The sequence below is a fragment of the Anabrus simplex genome, chromosome 1, assembly GCF_040414725.1.
Source record: "Anabrus simplex isolate iqAnaSimp1 chromosome 1, ASM4041472v1, whole genome shotgun sequence".
Lineage (NCBI taxonomy): Eukaryota > Metazoa > Arthropoda > Insecta > Orthoptera > Tettigoniidae > Anabrus > Anabrus simplex.
This window is the reverse complement of record NC_090265.1, coordinates 1632124999-1632144850: the sequence shown is the minus strand read 5'-3', so window position 1 is coordinate 1632144850 and position 19852 is coordinate 1632124999. Positions and strand designations below refer to the sequence as shown.

The 19852-nt window shown below is 38.5% G+C and overlaps 1 protein-coding gene across 2 annotated transcripts in view; it reads left to right on the top strand.

The window, feature by feature from the left end:
• The first annotated feature begins 970 nt into the window (after nt 1-970).
• The window catches only part of LOC136858616 (tRNA (guanine-N(7)-)-methyltransferase), a 104107-nt gene continuing 85225 nt past the window's right edge, over nt 971-19852 (top strand). Inside the window, exon 1 of one of the 2 annotated variants that reach the window (XM_068225641.1) lies at nt 971-1032. In XM_068225641.1, the coding sequence (XP_068081742.1) occupies nt 1013-1032 (20 nt within the window). In that variant the 5' untranslated portion in view covers nt 971-1012. Of the gene's footprint in view, nt 1234-19852 lie in introns of both variants that reach the window. The other variant, XM_067138312.2, reaches the window with a different exon arrangement.

Here is a 19852-nt window from a genome sequence, read left to right as displayed (position 1 = left end):
TTTAATATATCGTTACGACAACAAAGACGACAAGAAAATTGTGTTGCCTGAATATTGCTGTGTCCCAATACACCAAATTCAAGGTCGACCGAATTCATACCATCATTTTCCTAAGCAAGATGCTTTCCGTAAAAAGTGGTTGCATGCGATTCACTATTTATTGCATTGTAAATTTGCTTGTAAATGCCCTGTCTCTTGCTGGAATGAGCAAACCAAAGGTAACTTTCACGGACAATGAATCAAACAGTGACCTATAATTTGACACTGGAGCACCATCAACTTCAGACTTCCTGAACAGGAAATAACTCATTAATACCAAATTTGAAATTTTTTACCGGTATTTGTCTTATGGTCCGATACAAGATCCTGAAACTCATGCGCTACACTGAAATTAAGGTCAGTTGTACTGGATGTAGCCCCAGGCACTGAAGTCATAACCAATGTCGTGCCTTATGTACGCCTATAACCGACAAAGAAAAGAAAAAATACCGTATTAGGAATGTTTTCAAAATGCTATTTGTACTTTAAGAATTCAATCTTAACAAGAACACTAAAAGAAGTAGTTGTTGCATTTATTCCTTACTGGTACCTTTCAATCAACTCTTGCATTTTTCAGGATATTTTTTCGCCCCTTTTCTTCAATTCTGCATCCAAATCCGCAATCGTCATTGCACCTATACCATTTCCCGTCTTGTTGAAAACAGTATCAGAATCAGTATCAGTATCAGAATGTGGTAACTCCATTTTAATGCATTTAAAGCAAAAGTTTCGTTTCGATGATCGCAGATGTAGGAATACTCCATATAAGTCTCATGTAAAACAATCGAGCTGCGGAAAGCGCATACCGGGTACTACCATTACGCTGCCTAGCGGACAAGTTTTGCGTGATACATCCCATGTTTATTTTCTGGCTGCTACCTTAATGGGCACAAATGTAAAACAAGAAGCCCACTTTACATCACGAAGCAGAAGGAGAAGAAGAAGACGTTGACAGTCGCGTGAGGAAGCGAGGATGATATCCTCTTTGATCATGTAAGAGAAATGCGAGGAAGTGCCTTAAGCTAGGATAGGAAACGTGCTGCTGAAAAGCAGTTTAGTTCGCTTAGACCATTGATTTCATGCGATCAGCTACTGTAAAATTTAAAATATGACAGGAACAGTACCACTCCCTCAAAAGAAATACTACAGACAGCGGGCTCATTCCAATCCTATTGCTGACCATTGTTTGGAGTAGTGAGTATAACCTCAAATTGATTGTTTAAGCTAGACTACTTCGCTACTTCCTTCTCGGGAAAAACTAAAACAGTAAAATACTTGTATAAATAGAATAATGACTACTAAATAAAGGATGACCAAACTAGATTTTTTAATACACAACTGTCGAAACTACTTAGGGACGTGGAAGCTTAGCTGCGGCTTTTCAGACCTGGGGGTAAATTAGGGCATCTTGCAACATAAAGAGTGGAAGAATGCCGAATTTGTATTATTACATTGCTGTGTGTTAAAGGAAGGTTTGATAATGAATTACATTCCATAAATCTCTCGATTTAAAGAAATGATGAATCGCCTACCTGTAACCAACTAATAAAGAATTCTGAACATTTTTCGCTAATACTTTGGCCTAAATTACCGTACTAACGTCGAATTTTAAAGTGTTTTTAACCAGTAAGCTGTGGATATCTTTAGAATTCTCACCCACGTTACTATCATTTTACAATGTCCAGTCTCATGTTATCTTCTGAATCCAGTGATAATGTGTTTTCTAATGTTATAAACGTTGGGCTGCGGGATGTAAAGTTATACCCCATGTTCTGACTTCTTGAGTAAGATCCTTCCATTGATAACATTGTAGAGTGTCGGCCTCCGGATCCCAAGATAGCGGGTTCAAACCCGGCAGAGGTAGTCGGATTTTTGAAGGGCGGAAAAAAGTCCATTCGACACTCCATGTCGTACGATGTCGGCATGTAAAAGACAAAATTCATTAAATCTCAGCCATAGACGCCCAAGAGAGTTTCGGTTTACTCGGTCTGCCATCTAGTGGGGGCCTAGAGTAAAACGGAACGTCGAAATTGACGAGCAGACAGCCAGATGGCGTCAAATTGAAATGTCTGCACACGGTAGCTGAGGCCATACGATTATTATTATTATTTTTACAAACTTAATTTGCCTTGGTATGGTGTTTGCCTTGTGTACCCATCATTATACATTTTATACATTATGTATCTCGATATCTTCCCATTCTTTCCTTGCCCTCTAATTTCACAGTTCCGCTAACCTGCTACACTGGCGTAGCAGAGGGAGAGGTGATACTCCCAGGTGGCGGATAGGGGGGTCCTAACCGGCTTCGCGGCGGACTTGAGGGAAATAAAATACCTCTTGCGGACCAAACACACAGTATCTCCGGCTTGTCGAAAGGGGCGACCAAGGGATGATTGTCTTGGAACCAGAATACTACTTGTGGTTAATACCACCACGCGGAGAACATCATGGGTCGCTTTTACCTGCGCGTAGTACCACTATATTAGGTACCAAATAGGTTTGTGATTAGTAGCACACAGGAGCACCGTGCGGTCAGTGTTTGCAGTAACTGTGATTAGTACCACCATATGCGCAGGTCCATGGGATGATAGCTACCGTGGTTCTGTGTTGCCTATGATTAGTACCCACTATATGAAGAACACCACGGGATAGGGGAAGGTCCCTGTGGTTAGTACTCTTATGTGATGAACACCATAGGTTTGCGAAGCCTGTAAATGGTGCCGCAAAGTGAGAAAAACATAGGTCTGTATTATATGTTGAATTTCATTACCTGTGAGTAGTACCATAATGTGTGGAATACCGCAAGTCTCTGCCACTTTTGATTAGTACCGCAACATGACAAATACCATGGTTCTACTTTCCTAGCGATCAGTACCGTTATGAGGGGCTGATAACTTGGATTTTGGACCCCCTTTAGAATGCAAGCATCATCGATTCAGTGTTATGCTATAGCAGCAGTCCCTTGGTCAGTAATCCTATTCTTTTACGTCAGTTTCTATGAATGCAAAGCATTGCAGGTCGTATCCACTGATTGTTTTAAATTCATATCCATCCATTCATTCTTCGTTCTCACGCTTTGAATTCTGGTCAGTGGAGAATTTAGACTTTTAATTTGTCATTCCATTTCGTCTCATTTCGTACCATTAGGGGCCGATGACCTCGATGTTAGGCCCCTTTAAACAACAATCATCATCATCATCATCATCATCATCATCAATTTCACAGTTTTCATTCATTGCTTCTTGGCCTTCCCTTTTTCTTCATTCAGGTACGGTAGTTCTTCTATGACAATGACAGGTACTTTAATCTCATCTTCTATCCTGTTCACTTACCAACCAAGTTGGGTACTCTATACAGGTTGTATAGCTGTAAGCTTGTATTCAGATTATGATGGGCGTAATAATAATACCGGTTACCTCCATCTGGCACGACCCATTGGAATTGGGGAAGCTCGCTGGCTCTGCCGCCAGCAGAGTCGGAGGGTAGTAGGGAAATAAAATACCACCGGGAAAAAAAAACTGGTCCCCTGCCAGGGTTACGGCGAAGACTGGTAAATGGCCAGAAGCCAGAAAACATCTTGAGGCAACCTCTAGAGCTAACAACCCTAGTTGTAAAAGGATGGGTACCCGTCCAAAGCAAAGTCAAGTCAAAAAGCATGATGGCACAACATTTCGAGAAACATACCCCAGGGGGTAAATCTTCGGATAAATCCCTCGTCGTGAACGCCACGGCGCACGAGTCTCGTTCGGATTCTGGGGGAGACTCGACATCATGCAAGAGACGAGTCGGAGCGTCTCGGTGTACCCCAAAGAGTCGAAAACTCAGGCCAAAATCTAAAACCTTTCTAACAACTTTCAACATAAATTCACTTACACAAACTGGCAAGCTGAAAACCCTCACCAAAGCTCTTCATGAAAATCAGATATCCATAATGGCCCTACAGGAAACAAGGTACCCAGATGAAGAGATTTTTGAATCTGAAGGCTACCGATTTTTCAAGAGCAAAGCGCAAAGAGGAATCCTCAATGGAGCTGTGATGCTTGGAACCGCGTTTGCTGTTAGAACCAAGATTCTTAAATCGGTTGCAAATTTCGAACCTGTGAATGACAGATTGTCTATACTCACAATTAAATGCGCGAACAAAACCTACGCCCTAGTTAACGCACATGCTCCTACAAACGATAAGAACAAATCTGATCCAGACGAAGTTGATGATTTCTGGGACCTACTGGATGAAAAATTGAACAAAATCCCCAAACACCATGTCAAGCTTCTTTTGGGTGACTTCAATGCCCAACTAGGTCGTGAACAGAAGTACAAGAAAGTTATAGGAAATTACCCTGCTCACAAAAGAACCAATCCCAACAGCAAAAGACTAATGTCCATTTGCGAAAATCACAACCTGCAGGTCATGTCGACCCACTTTCGCCATCTACCCAGAAAGCAGATGACTTGGCGTTCTCCCGTCCAAGCTCTCGGAGAGTTCCAAATTGATCATGTTGCAATCTCCAGGAGAAACAGCCCTGAGATTATGAATGTCAAGGTAAAGAAAGGCATCAATGTGGCCTCAGATCATTATATGTCTCTTATCAAATTCAAACCAATTCCCACAAACACAAGGAAGACAACCAAACAGATCACACGCTTCGACAATGATAAACTTCGGCAAAGGGTCGAGGAGTTCCAGGAGAAGGCTAGACCAAATGACTGTGACTTTAACAATGCCAAGAGTCTCCTTGTTGAGGCCGCCAAAGACGTTGCAGAAATCAAGAGAAGCAAAAAGCATGCCTGGTGGAATGGTACCTGCGAATCAGTCCTCCAAGAAAGACTCAATGCGTGGAAACAGTACTACTCTACGAAATCAGAAAATGATTGGGAAACCTACAAAACCCAATGTGCCCAAGCAACTAGGGTGTTCAGAACTGAGAAACATAAATACGAAAAATCTCTCATTGAAAAGATAGAGCAAAACTTTAGGAAGAATGAAAGCAGAGAGTACTACAGAGCCTTCAAACGCAAACTCACTGGCTATAAACCACCATCTCTATGCTTTGAGCGAAAGGACGGCACACTGGCGACGTCAAATGAAGAAAATTGCAGCATTCTGGCAGATTACTTCAAGAATTTACTTAATTGCTCTAAACCGCAAAGCGCCATTGAGACCAAGGAACCCATACTCGGGTATCCAGATTCCAGACCACCCGAGAGAGATGAAATCAAGCGCCACATTGCCCATCTCAAAAATAACAAAGCGCCGGGGGAAGACTCAGTAGTACCAGAACTATGGAAATATGCCCCAGAGGAATCACTTGATAGCTTGCAAAAGCAAATAGAAGAAATTTGGAACAAGGAGACCCTACCCGAAGATTGGAAAATAGCTTTGATCCATCCATTACACAAAAAAGGCAGCATGAAGAACATCAACAACTACAGAGGAATATCTTTGCTACCCGTGACTTTCAAAATTCTATCACTTGCCATCCTGGAGCGTTTGGAAGCACAAGTTGAACATCAAATAGGTGAATACCAAGGAGGGTTCAGAAAAGGTCGCTCAACAGCTGAAGAGATCCAAAATCTCAAAACGATAATCAGATATTGTACACTAAGGTCCAAGCAGTATGTGTCTGTCTTTGTGGGCTTTAAGAAAGCGTACGACTCCATTGACCGGGAAGTCCTGCTAAACATCTTAAATGAATTTGGAGTTGATTTGAAACTGCTGGCATTAATTAGAGCCACCCTGACCAATACAAAATCCAAGTAAAGTTCCACGGATGTCTCTCGCATTCCTTTGACTTCAAAACAGGAGTCCTACAAGGTGATGGGCTATCCCGATACTCTTCAACTGTGTTCTTGAAAAGATCGTCAGAACCTGGCGGGTGAGATTACAGGAAACCAACTACAGTCCATTGAGAATAGGAACCAAATCCAAGGGGATGGCAACAGACTGCTTAGCATTTGCCGATGATATTGCTGTTCTCTCAAACGACATAGAAACCGCTAGAGCTCAAGTTGAAATTTTAAAGGAAATTGCCGAACAAACTGGTTTGCAGATATCGTTTGAGAAAACAGAAGTAATGACTAACATCAAAGAGGCTCCACCAAAACTCCATACAAAATACAGGGACATCACCCGAGTAGACAAATTCAAATACCTGGGTGAGATCATCATGAAAAATGGACTGGACAAAGAAGCACTTCAGGAGCGAGTACGCAAACTGGAAATAGCCTACCAAACATCCCGCACAATCTACAATAAAAAATGCCTTTCCCAAAACACCAAGATACGTCACTATGAAACAGTTCTGAAGCCAGTAGTTCTATATGCAGCCGAAACCCTGTCTCTAAATGCCAACAAAGGACTCCTTGAAGAACTGGAGAAAAGAGAACGCAAAATTGTGAGAGGAATCTTGGGATCAAAGTACAGAAATGGAATCCATCAAAAGAGATCCAACAAGGAAGTCTACAGCAAAATAGAGAAAATTACCGACACAATCAGAAAAAGACAGGCACGATTTTACGGTCATCTGAACAGAATGGACGAAAGAAAGTTAACTAAAGAAATCTTTCACTTTTTTGATTCAAACCCCAAAACCACAATTCCCTGGTTTAGAAATACCAAAGAAGACCTGCAACATGCTACATATCTCAGCTGAAGACGCCCTTAACAGAGATCTCTTCCGCAAGAAAATATTGACGAACGGGCTAAACTGAGACGAGCAACCGAAGAGAGGACACGGTGCCCCTTGGACAGAGGAGCGTAAGCAGGCCCACTCACAAAGAATGAGAGAAATTTGGGCTCTAAAGAAGGCCAAGTTCAGTGTCAAATGCAACAAGACTTAACGTGGTCCTTGATGGCCCCAGCGAATTATATATAATAATAATAATGATGGGTTTGAACCCTGAAGCTGGTTCAGTGTATTTCTAAGAAGGCAAATGCATAGGCTTCACCTTAATCAAGGCCACGGCCATTACGTTCTCGTCCTAGCATCACTAAAAATCTGTATATGTTGGTGCAATGTTAAATCATGGTTCTAATGAACTTTTCATTTCTGCTGATTGTATTTTCTTATGACCTGCTCTACAAGAACGCATTTCCAATCTGTGGTTAAGAATTAGCCTGAAGTCTGTGTTGAACAATGAGTTTCGTTTTATGAAATGTTTGTTACCACACAATGGGTTTCTTTATTAGTTGAAGAAATGTGATGCTTTTGGGGTCAGGTTGGGTATTTTTTTACTTTACAGTATTGCAAGATGATGCAAGAAATATGAGGGCTGTGAATAAAGTAGTGGCAACGTGGTACACACACTCGTAGGAGATTGGGCATGTGCAAATAGGATATGGGAGCGGTCAGGTGGTGCTGTTGTCGATGTGTAGTGTACATTTGACAGGCATCCAGTTGGGAGTATTATTGCTGTGTAGCGTTGAAGTGAAGAGTGCCGATTTCACCACTGTGAAGCATGTTTTCGAAAGGTGATCAGTGTTCATGGGTTAAAATTGAGGTTGCCCAAGGCAAAAATGCATCAATGTTTTTGAGGATTACGTGAAGCCTTTGGCAAGAATGCATTACCTTATAGCATCAGTGTTCGCCCCAGAAATTTTCGTAAGCCGGGCGGAGAATACGTAAAAAACGAATATGATAACATTTCAAATATATTCCCCTCAGGGCATTAACAATAATGTCAGACAGGTAAACATTAGACCTACCTGCAAAACTGTACTATTTCAGTGTTATCACAAACAATACATAACAGAGTATTTTTGAACTTGTATTCACCTGCTCATTCATAATCATGTAACACCGGTGCTTACCACTCAGTTGCTCTAGAGTGCCCGACAGATCTGTGATGTCATACGAAATCTGTCCTCACATGTAATTTCTCGCCAATCCAGACACTGCTCGCACGCGACACTACGCGATAGTCAAGGTAAACTCCGATGTAATCGATGCAGTTATCTTGACAATAATGAAGATGTTTCATTTAAATAAACGTCTTACAGTGTTTACAATTGTTTTCATTTGAAGCACCTAATGACTCAAATAGATATTATTATTATTATTATTATGTAACTAGCATATGTAGATTATGTTAGCCGGGCCATCGGTAAAAACATCAGGGCGATGCGCCCATTAAAAAGGTCCTAGGGAGAACACTGAGCATGTTGTCATGTCGCAAACAATGTCAAGCTCTTATTGTAACGGTGGCATTGGAAGGTCTTGGTAGACCCTCCATACTCACCAAACATGAGTCCTTCTGACTTCAACATGTTTCCGAAATTTGAAGGAACCCTTTCGAGGCCGCAGATTTTCTTATGCAGCATCTGTACTCTGCACAGTAGAGTGCACTGTCGCTGTCATCAACAGAGAACGGCTTTGCCATTGGTCCCCATCGGCTTCCCGACATTTGGCAAAAGATAATAGACTTTACAGGTGACTACATTGAAGGAATGTACTCATATAAAATTTAGACAATTTTAATTTTGTTCACTCCAGAAATGCTGGAACTAGTTTGTTTTCCTGTTGATCATTTCCAGTTTTAGCTTACCTGAATTTTAGCCAACATTTTTGGTTTTGTTGTTCAATCCATTCAATTTCCCCTGTACACTCTCTTCAATTTCTTCCCACCTCAAATCATCTGCAAATGGAGGATAAGGGTTTTAGGTTCAGAGTCTGTTTTCTGTGACATTTTATTCAGTCCATTACTAATAAGGTCTGTCAAGGAGACTAACTCTAGTCTGGCTCGTTGAATGAATGGTCAGTATAGGGACTGGTGAGTTCATCTTAATACCAATTCTTCATATACACAACACATCACACTACCCACCACTACAGACACATGCAATAGGGTTGGCATCAGGAGAGGCATCAAGCCTTAAAACTGAGCCAAATCCAAATACAGTGCTGACCCCAGGCAGTTAGAGTACATTTCTAGTGTATGGGACCCTCGGCAGCATTACTTGATTTGAGAATTGGAAAAGATCCAAAGGAAAGCAGCATGATTTGTTCTGGGTGATTTCTGATAAATTAGTAGAGTTATGAAAATGTTGCAAAGTTTGGGCTGGGAAGACTTGGGGATACAGAGACTTAACAGCTCAACTAAGCGGAATGTTCTGAGCTTCGGTAGAGAGATGGCTTGGAATGACATTAGTATATGAATAAGCTTAAGTGGAGTTTTTAAAAGTAGGAAAGATCATTGTATGAAGATGAAGTTGGAATTCAGGAGGATAAATATTGGAGAAAATACTTGTTTATAAGAAGAGGAGGTAGGAATTGGAATAATTTACCAATTTTTAATTTCTTTGATATTTAAGAAAATACTAGGTAAACAAATAATAGGGAATCTACCATATGGGCAACAGTCCTAAATGCAGATCAGCGGTGGTTGATTGGTTGAAATAGAAAAAGACCTGGAGGAAGAAGACGATGGTGTTTAACTCTGAACCTAACTTCCTTATTGCCGGGCTGAGTGGCTCAGACTGTTGAGGCGCTGGCCTTCTGACCCCAATGTGGCAGGTTCGATCCTGGCTTACTCCGGTGGTATTTGAAGGTGCTCAAGTACGTCAGCCTCGTGTCGGTAGATTTACTGGCATGTAAAAGAACTCCTGCTGGACTAAATTCCGGCACTTCGGCGTCTCCGAAAACCGTAAAAGTAGTTAGTGGGACGTAAAGCCAATAACATTATTACTAACTTCTTTATTTATGTAAATTTGATTCTTTATTATGAAACTGTAGGTAACCATGTAATACAATAAATTTCAGTATCAAGCTACATCTGGTGTATTTTTTCAGTGTCTATGCTTCTGATACATTGAGCTAGACTGAAATAATTTGAGAAACAAGCACACACACACACACATCTTGTAAATCCTACCTAATTTTCAAATCACTTTCATTGGAGGTGTCATTGAAGGCTTCTGAACCACTGCCACTGATCTCAATGTAATCTTTATAAAATCATAATTCTGCTACAGTACTGGTATAATAATGAGTAACAAATTTAAAATGAGAAAAACAAACACTCAACAATATCATGTAAATTTTGCCTAGTTCTGAAGAACTTTCACTGGAGATATCTGAATCAATGCCACTGATCTGAATATCCGTTGTCATCTTTATGAAATCATTATCTTAAATGAATAATGAATTTAAAATTTAATTGAAGAAAACAAAAATACAACCGACACATATATTTATTATGAAAATTTTACCCAATTCTCTAATCACTTCCATTGGAGCTGTCATTGGCGGCATCTGAATCATTGCCACTGTTCTGAACATCCTTCCACAGAATGTCATCCTCACTCCCATCTAGTACACTGGAGATAAAACACTTAAAACCCTCCATATTTAAATCACTGGAAATACGGCCCCAAACCGGAAGGATCGCCTCCCTAAGTAATGCTTCTGATGGCTTCTTTAGTTTCCCTGTAGGAGTCGAGGCATGATCCCCTCCGAGTAAGCAGTTATTGTACTGCTGCTTCAGGTGGTCCTTGAATGGCTTATTTACCACCACATCCAGCACTTCAGTTGTGATGTCATACCTCCTAGGATAACAACAAGGTCTGTATTTGATTTGTTGATTTCCTCTTTCACATTGGGAGTGAGATGTCCCTTAAATGCAACTAGAATGAACTCGTTTTAGGAGAGCTCCACTCCCTGTTCCACACTGTTTTCACCCAATAAACCATAAGTTAATTTACAATCCATCCCTTTTTCTGACATTAAAAAGTCATTCCCAGCAGTAATTGCTCTTTTGGCATATTTTTGTGGACCAGAATGACATCCGGAGGCATCTTCCTTCCATCGGCAAGCACACACAACATTATTGTGATACGTGAATTTTCATTTCCTGTAGTATCTCTTTGTCTTGTGCCATAGTGTTAAAAAGCATATCAGAGTAAACTGGTGTCTTGTCAGCATTGCCAGTCTGTCCATTCAAACAGGAATGTTGCTTTTGCAGCTTTATTAAGCTGTAAAAATTTACTCCTAAAAGAATTTTTTTTATCCATCTTTCAATACGATATACCTGTAATGCTTTGTTAAGTATCACTGGAACTCAACTAATTTTTCTTCATGTACGCCTGATAAATGCTGTGCGAGGGTTGTGTGACCCCGCAACACTAGCCTGTTACAATGCATCATTCTTGTGCACTATCCATTGCTACCTTTGAAAGGTCGAGGAATTCCGCATTGTTGCACCACTTCTCAAGCCCGCATTCATATCAAATCTTGTGTTATGGGTATTCCCTCGCATTTCTCATGCACATACCTCACAATTTCATCCTCAGCTTCTTTACAGTGTTCTTGTTGCAGGCCACTGAATGCCTTTCTTTCAGAGTATGCATTTTTTTAAGCAATCTTTGTCTTTACGCCAACACTGAAAATCGGCGTCAGTTATGCTGTATTTTCTTGCGGCTTCACAGTTATTCCCCATTTCCATGTGTTCAATGACCATGAACTTTAAATCGGCATCATAATACCAACGAGAATCTGTTGAAAACTTGCCAGTAATACCTGTTGCACCTGTCTCTACAATATGACGATCCATCATGAGAATATTCCTGCTCTCTATAAAGATGTTAATTCTGCTAGGCATCAGGTACAAATGGTTGCTGCTAGAGACAGTTATGTCGAGCCGCTGACAGGTCAAACATAGCCCGGCAAAATTGTGTGTAGCACCACTCTTGTCAATGCTAGACATAAGTCTAGATACACGTCTCACAAACCAGCTTCAGCTGCAGCGGCAAGCGATGTGTAATAAAGACACACTCGTTGAAGGTCAGCGTGTTTTGTGTGCATGGTTGGGGAAGGGAAGCAGCGTTTTTGCTGTGGTAGCAGCTGGTAAGTGCCAGTGTTGTTCTTTATTGTTAGTTTGTGATATTTGAAACAATTATACCAGCAAAAGAAACAAATTAATTCTACGTTTTCTTTCTCGCCTGCAGTACATACTGGGTGGATCGAGTAGCTCAGTAGTGGCTGTTGCCGGTCCCAAGCCCGGAGAAAGGAGGAGGGTTGGCTCAATGCCGTAAAATGACAGCCAGAGAACATCTTGAGACAACCTCTATGGTTCACAACCATAGTTGTAACTCGGAGCTTGCTCCATCCTTTGACAGTCAAGAATGGACGGAAATCTTTTTGGTAAATTTCTACCGCTTGGCACTAGCCAGGGAAGACTGCATTCGGATACGGTGGGCAGTCGCTTGAAAGATGAGTCAGATGAGTCAGAGCATCTGGAAATACCCAAGACAAACCACCGACTAAACCAAAGACTAAAATTCAAACAGATAAACTATTTAGCAACATATAATATCAACTCTTTGGCACAGGTGGGAAAATTAAAAATCCTAACTAATGAACTAGACAAACAAAGGATCCTTAAGCAGGACTACAAGAGATGAGGAATTCAGACCAGGAACCCATGGAATCCCAAAGGTATAGAGTGTACAAAGGCTTCCCTGGAGAAAGAGTGATGAGGAATTGTCCACAATTTGGTACAGTGTTCATAGTCATCTTGAAAATAATTGATTCGATAATAGATTTTCAGGCACAATCCCCAAGACTCTCGACGCTAACAATAAAGGCATGGAATAAAATGTACACAATAACACTAGCCCGCAAAAAAAACTTTTTTTGTGCGGTAAAAACGAAAATAGGTGGGTTTTATGAATTTCTTAATGCAGAATTCGAGAAAAAACTTACTTTTGGGGTATCACGTCTGGTTTATTGGCAATTTTACAAAATATTATCTTGTTCTTACGTAAAATTGTTGATACTTAGTATTGATTAAATTTGATGTATTAATGTAAATTTCAGCTTGCAAAACGTAATCATATTTTGCATGCATTAAATACACATAAATGCTGCTTTTTAAGCAAGTAGATGGTTTGTATTATATTTTTAACTAGCTGATGTACCCGTGCTTCGCTACAGGATTCTCAGAAAGACTGACTTTGTCGTTTTCATAACTAAAGTCAATATAGGTAATTACAAAAACGTCAGTAGGAATGTAGCGATCAAAAGCAATGTTATCATATAAAATACTCGATCAAGTGAAAAACTGCACATTTTCTCACATTTAACAAACAGTACTACGGTGCCGATGTAACAGTCCCAAGTTCCAGAGCTGGAATGACCAGGGCGCAGACAGCCCTGAACACTTCTCTGCCATTATTTCGTTAAATATGCACACTTCTCATTCCAATCAGGCATCAGAGTAGGGATTGAATAGCTCGAATGCTATGATGAACCAGTGTGTTACATACCAGTAGTATTATAAAATTTATGAAACAGAGGAATGGCATGCTAAAGAAGAAAGTTACCTAACTTCCTGCCAATATTCAGGCAGACTGTTACACTCGTACGACTGGGCGAGTTGGCCGTGTGGTTAAGGGCACGCAGCTGTGAGCTTACATCCAGGAGATAGTGGATTCGAACTCCACTGTCGGCAGCCTTGAAGATGTTATTCCATGGATTCCCATTTTCACTCCAGGCAAATGTTGGGGATATACCTTAATTAAAGCCAAGGCCGCTTCCTTCACACTCATAGCCCTTTCCTATCCCATCGTCGCCATAAGACCTAACTGTGTCGGTGCGACGTAAGGCAAATTTTAAAAAAATGCTCGTTACGCAGCAGTAATCCTATCTATCGGAGATGAGTGGCAACAAAAGATAAAGCACATCACAAAAAACAATTGTCAATGTAGTCTAATGTTATTTTATGAGCTTTCTATATAGTAGGCCTTCACATTTAGTTTTCTTTCGACTCAGTGATCTTAGGGCGTCTTATAAAATTAATTATAGCGTCGACTGTAGTTCCTTATTCTCCGACTTTATATACCGAATTTCATTAAATCCTGTTTACCTATTTTCTCGTGACTCGGTGCTGATGAAGACTTAATAACAAACATCCAAATTCATGAATATCTCTGATCATAGCCGGTAGGATAACAATGTATAAGACATAAATGATCAGAAATATAATACTATATAACTTGAGTTATGTAGTATTTATCAATACGACCACTAATAACATAATTATTTGGGAATTAAATTTCAGGCCTACCCCTAAACTACCATTCCATTCAGCGTGAATAAAATTATTTATGGCCTAGATTATAGAGACTTATTCCCTGACTTTGCATACTGATTTTCACTAAGATAGGACCGCTAATAACAAATATTTGAGAATTCCATTGTAGGCCTTCCGCTAAACTACCATTTTTCTCAGTGTGAATACAATTATTTATGACCTAGATTGGAGGGACTTATTCCTCGATTTCCCCTACCAATTTTTGTTAAGGTAAGACTATTAATAACAAATATTTGAGAATTAAATTTTAGGCCTTCCCCTAAACTACCATTTCACTCAGCGTGAGTAAAATTATTTATGGCCTAGATTATAGCGACTTATTCACCGACTTTGTATACCGATTTTCATTAAGATATGACCGCTAATAACATAAATATTTGAGATTTAAATGTTAAGCCTTCCCCTAAACTACCATTTCAGTCAGCGTGAATAAAATTATTTATGGCCTAGATTGTAGCGGCTTATTACCCGACTTTGTACACCGATTTTCATTAAATTCCCTTCAGCTGTTTTCTCGTGATGCGTGCACATACATACATACAGACAAACAGAAATTACGGAAATGTAAAAAGTGCATTTCCTTGTTACTGTGGGCACGACTGATACAGAAATACCATCCATTTAAAATTCTGAGCAATGTACAGACAAAACTCTTATTTTATATATATAGATGTATATTGAATTTCGTGAAACTGAAGCGTAAAGTGCCTGTTTAGTTTCGGCTGTACAGTTGCTTTTAAATTAATATAACCGTACCTTGAATAAAAATTACATTGTTAAACACATAGTTTTTTTTACATTACGTGAAGGTTAGATTCACACCTCCGTCTTTTCCTGTTTTCCGTGGAATTTCCGGGTTTTTGAAGTTCCTGAATTTTCTCTAGAAGGGTTGTCTCGTGCAATCGACCAACAGTAATCGGCCATTATATTCACATTCCAACGTCCTTGATAGCGTCGTTCTGCATCTTTAAGATCCTGGTGAAACCTTTCATCTTGTTCTTCACTGACAGCTCCTAAATTTGGAGAGAAATAATCCAGATGCGAAGCTAAGAAATGAAGCTTAAGGCTCATATTACAACTGAGTTCCTTAAACTTTACCAACATTTCCTTACAATTTCTTTGTACTGAGGGTCCTTAATGTTGCCAAGGAATTTAGTCACTACATCCTTGAATGCGTTCCATGCCTCTTTCTCAATTTTGGCCATCGTGTCCGTGAAATTTTTTTCCTTCATCAGTTTACGAATCTGTGGTCCATCAAATACGCCTTCTTTGATTTTTGCATCTGATAATGAGGGAAATTTAGTGGATAAATATTGGAAGCACAGGCTACTTTTATCTAATGCCTTGACATACTGTTTCATCAATCCTAATTTGATGTGCAAGGGTGGAAGTAGAATTTTTTCACGGTCAATAAGACTTACATTGAAGACATTTTTGAATCCTAGTTGTAGTTGTTACTTTTCTGGCCAATTCACTGTATCCCAATGTTTATCCCGTGCCCTGCTATCCCATTCGCATAGGAAACAGGGAAATTTTGTATAGCCTTTTTGTTGTCCCAGTAACAATCCAATGATCTTCAAATCACCGCAAATTTGCCACCCATGCTCGTGAAATTTAATTTTTTCAAGCACCAACTTTAAGGTCTCGTATGTGTCAGACATTTGTGTGGAGTGTGCAAGTAGTACAGATGCCAGAACATTTGTATTATGAAGCAAAACAGCCTTTAAACTTCTTTTGGAAGAGTCAATAAAAACACGCCAGTTACTAGGATCATACTCTTTCCCTCCCAATTGACGTAGAAGATTTGAAACATACGTACAAAATACAAGTTCATCTTCGTGAGTATAATACTTTCAGACTGTTATCTTTGCAAGGAAACTGCTTTATCAGTCCATCATAAACATTGCATAAGGGCTGGGGCTTTTAACACGTCTGTTTATTCAAGTGGTCTAAGATGAAAGACAAACGCTCAACTGTTTTATCTTCAATCCTACATACCTCATGGTCTATTGCGTATCTGGGAGAGTTTATTATGAATTTACCAGGAAACCCCCAACTATAAAATGAAAATTTAGACAGCAATAAACTTGTAATAAAATGCAAACAATAACAAATCAAACCACATAATTGTATTCTAAAAAAAGTTGCGCGAGAACATCTCTCAACATTACATCGTACGAATTCATGCAGATACTAAAACACTGAATTGCGTCAAAACTAGACGTGATAGGAAAAAAATAGCATCATTTTCGGAATCAGGGCAGCGATTTCCATAAGAATTACATATTTTCTATTTTACTGCAAAATCATGTCGGCTAGTGTAATTAATGCCCACGCTCCTACAAATGATAAAAACAATAGGAGAAAAACCAGAGAAGAGGTGGATGAATTCTGGGACCTCCTGGATCAAACAGTGACAAATATAAATAAAAACCATACCAAAATTTTAATAGGCAACTTCAATGCACAATTAGGTAAAGAAAAGAGATACAGAGACATAATCGGAAAATGGTCAGCTCAAAAACAGACCAATAAAAATGGCATAAGATTGATAGACTTTTGTAGAAACCATAATATGATATCAAAATCTACGTATTTTATGAGAAAACCTAATAAACTTAAGACATGGAAACACCCAGATTGGAGAAAAGGAGAATGGCAATTAGATCATGTTTGTATGGAGAAGAATTATCATAAGGAAATCCAAAATGTTAAAGTACTTAGAGGAATAGACATAGGGTCTGACCATTATATGGTGAAAATCAAAATTAAATTCACACGAGCAAAGAAACTAAAATCAAAATGCAAACTGAGAAAAGTTTATGATCCCCATAAACTAATAAACAATGAACAGTATAAAGAACTAACTGGAGACATTGATAAAACAGATAAATTATAAGAGATCATCCCAAAACTAAAAGACGTAGCTGAGAAAATAGCCTTGCCAAGTCCAAGGAAAAAGCATCAATGGTGGAACGAGGTATGCGATAAAGCATTTGAAAGTAGACATCAGGCATGGTTAAATCATCAAAGTCAGAAAACAGAGACATTGTATGAAGAATTTACCAAGCAAAGAAAATTAACCCAAAATCCATCAGAAATATTAAAAGACAACATCAAAAAAGCATTATTCAACAAATAGAAATAGATCACAAAAAGACCAATTCTAGGGATTACTATAAAATATTTAGTAAGCAACTTCAAAAATATGAACCCACCAACACTTATACTAAAAGATAGGAACAGAGAGATGGCACGTAATAATAAAGACAATACATAAATTCTAGCAGACACATTAAATAAATTATTGAATTGTGAAGAACCAAAAGAACTACTTGATATAAACACAGACATGCCCATTAAAACTCCATCAGAAAATATTGATCCACCCAGCTTTAATGAAGTTAATCAAGTCATTAAAGAACTGAAAAATTATAAAGCTTGTGGGGAAGACCAAACATTTGCCGAGTTGTGGAAAAATGCAGCGGAATCAGTTAGAGAATGCTTGATTAAAATTTGGAATGATGAAAAATTACCGAACCATTGGACAACTGCAGTAATCCACCCTTTACACAAAAAAGGAGATAGAACAAATCCTGATAACTATATAGGAATATCACTCCTGGATTGTACTCATAAGATATTCTCAAGAATAATTTACAATCGGTGCAAATATCAACTGGAAAAAGAATTAGGGGAGTACCAGGGAGGATTTCGTCCATGGCATAGTTGTCCAGATCAAATCATAACACTAAAATTATTAATGGACATCTACAAAAGAAGACAGAAACAAATTATTATCACTTTCGTAGACTTTTGGAAAGCTTAAGGTTGCATTCACCGACCTTCAGTATTAAAAATATTACAAAATTTTGGATTACATCCTAAATTAGTTAAAATGTTAAGCTTAACGTTAACAAACACTAAATCAAAGGTGAAGTTTAGAGGAGAATTATCCGAAGCATTCACGATCAGAACAGGAGTAAGACAAGGTGATGTACTATCACCACTTTTGTTTAATTGTACTCTGGAATACTTGATGAGAGAATGGTATAAAGACAATAACAAAAATATAAAAATTGGGTATGCTAAAGATGAAATTAAATTGCTTAGGATTTGCAGATGATCTGGCACTACTAGCTAATAATCTTAATGAAGCTCGGAATCAAATCAAATTGCCGGAAAAATAGGATTAACAATTTCATTTGAAAAAACTAAAATAATGGCAATAGGATCCCCTTTTAATAAGCAGTGTTGTGATATGTGGGAAAGAAATAGAAATTGTAAAACAATTTAAATACCTTGGACAAACTATAACATACAATTTAAATGAAAAAATTTCTTGGACAGAAAGAACGAATAAATTATCCAGAGCCCAAAAAGTTACCAGAAATACATACAACAAAAAAATGTTTGTCAATAAATACAAAATTGAAAGATTATAGGACTGTAGTCCAAACTGAAATAACTTACGGAAGTGAAACATTATTTAAACTAAAGCAAAAGAATAACATAGACAAAATTTTAAAAATAGAAAGAAGAATAGTAAGAACATGCATTAATAAGAAGTACCAAAAAGAAGGAGAATGGCGTACCATCCCAAATTCAGTAGTATATCGGGAAATAGAACCTAAAATGGATTTCATGAGAAAGAAGGGAATATCATTCTTTGGTCATCTGTTGAGAATACCTCAAGACAGGTTAATACGCAGAATTTTGGAAAAGCTTTGGAAACAAAAGCAGCAACCTTTCTGGATAAAAGAAATGAAAGAATTAGACATAACACTGGAGGATTTTAAGAATAAATCAAAGTAAATAAATTGAAGAATAGTAAAGTTAGATTCCTACCAAAATGTGATAAAAGAGAAACAACTAAAAGGGTATTTTCAGAAGAAGAATGACAACAAAGATCAGATAGAATGATGAAATACTGGAAGATCAGAAAAGGAAAAAAAAAACATAAAACATCACAGAAGACCGGACAGAAATTGACTACAGTGGTCAATGTGGCCGTAAAAGCATCATAATAATAATAATACGTTTTCTTTTCCAGATAGTTTCTAAATTTATTTATTCATGAATTAGTTTTGACAGACAGAAGAACCTAACAGTTATAAAAATTAATTACAGTTAGGTCCGTTGCTCACGGTAAAATTTTTGGTAAAATTATTTGACAAAAATTTCCTAAAATCTTTTATAAAATATGTTGTGTTGTACACGGTAAAATATTGCTTCAAAATTATACCATTGCCATCTGTTGGCCAAAAATCAGAATTAAATTTGTTTGGCCTGACCTCTGTGCGAAGAGGTCCCAAGTACTGAAAGTGATTATTTTGCTTTTTGGCTGTCAGATGAGTATGTTCTGTTGTCAGTGAATAAATCACAAATGCCATCAGTACATAGAAAAAAAATTGCAGCTTTAGTTGCATGTGCAGTTATTAAAAGGAAAAACAGGAGGAAGAGGAGAGCTAGAAGGGATGATGGAAGGGGACTGTTATCATTAGTCCAGAATTAATTGAGGTTAGAGGACACTGAATCGTACAAGAACTTCTTAAGAGTGAGTGAAGGGAACTTCGAAAAATTGCTCCAGTTAGTTGGACCTAGAATAGCAAGAAAAGATACAAATATGAGGCAAGCTATTCCAGCTACAATGAGACTGCAAGTAACGCTGAGATTTCTTGCCACTGGTGAATCGTATACAAACCTGATGTATGCTACTAGAATA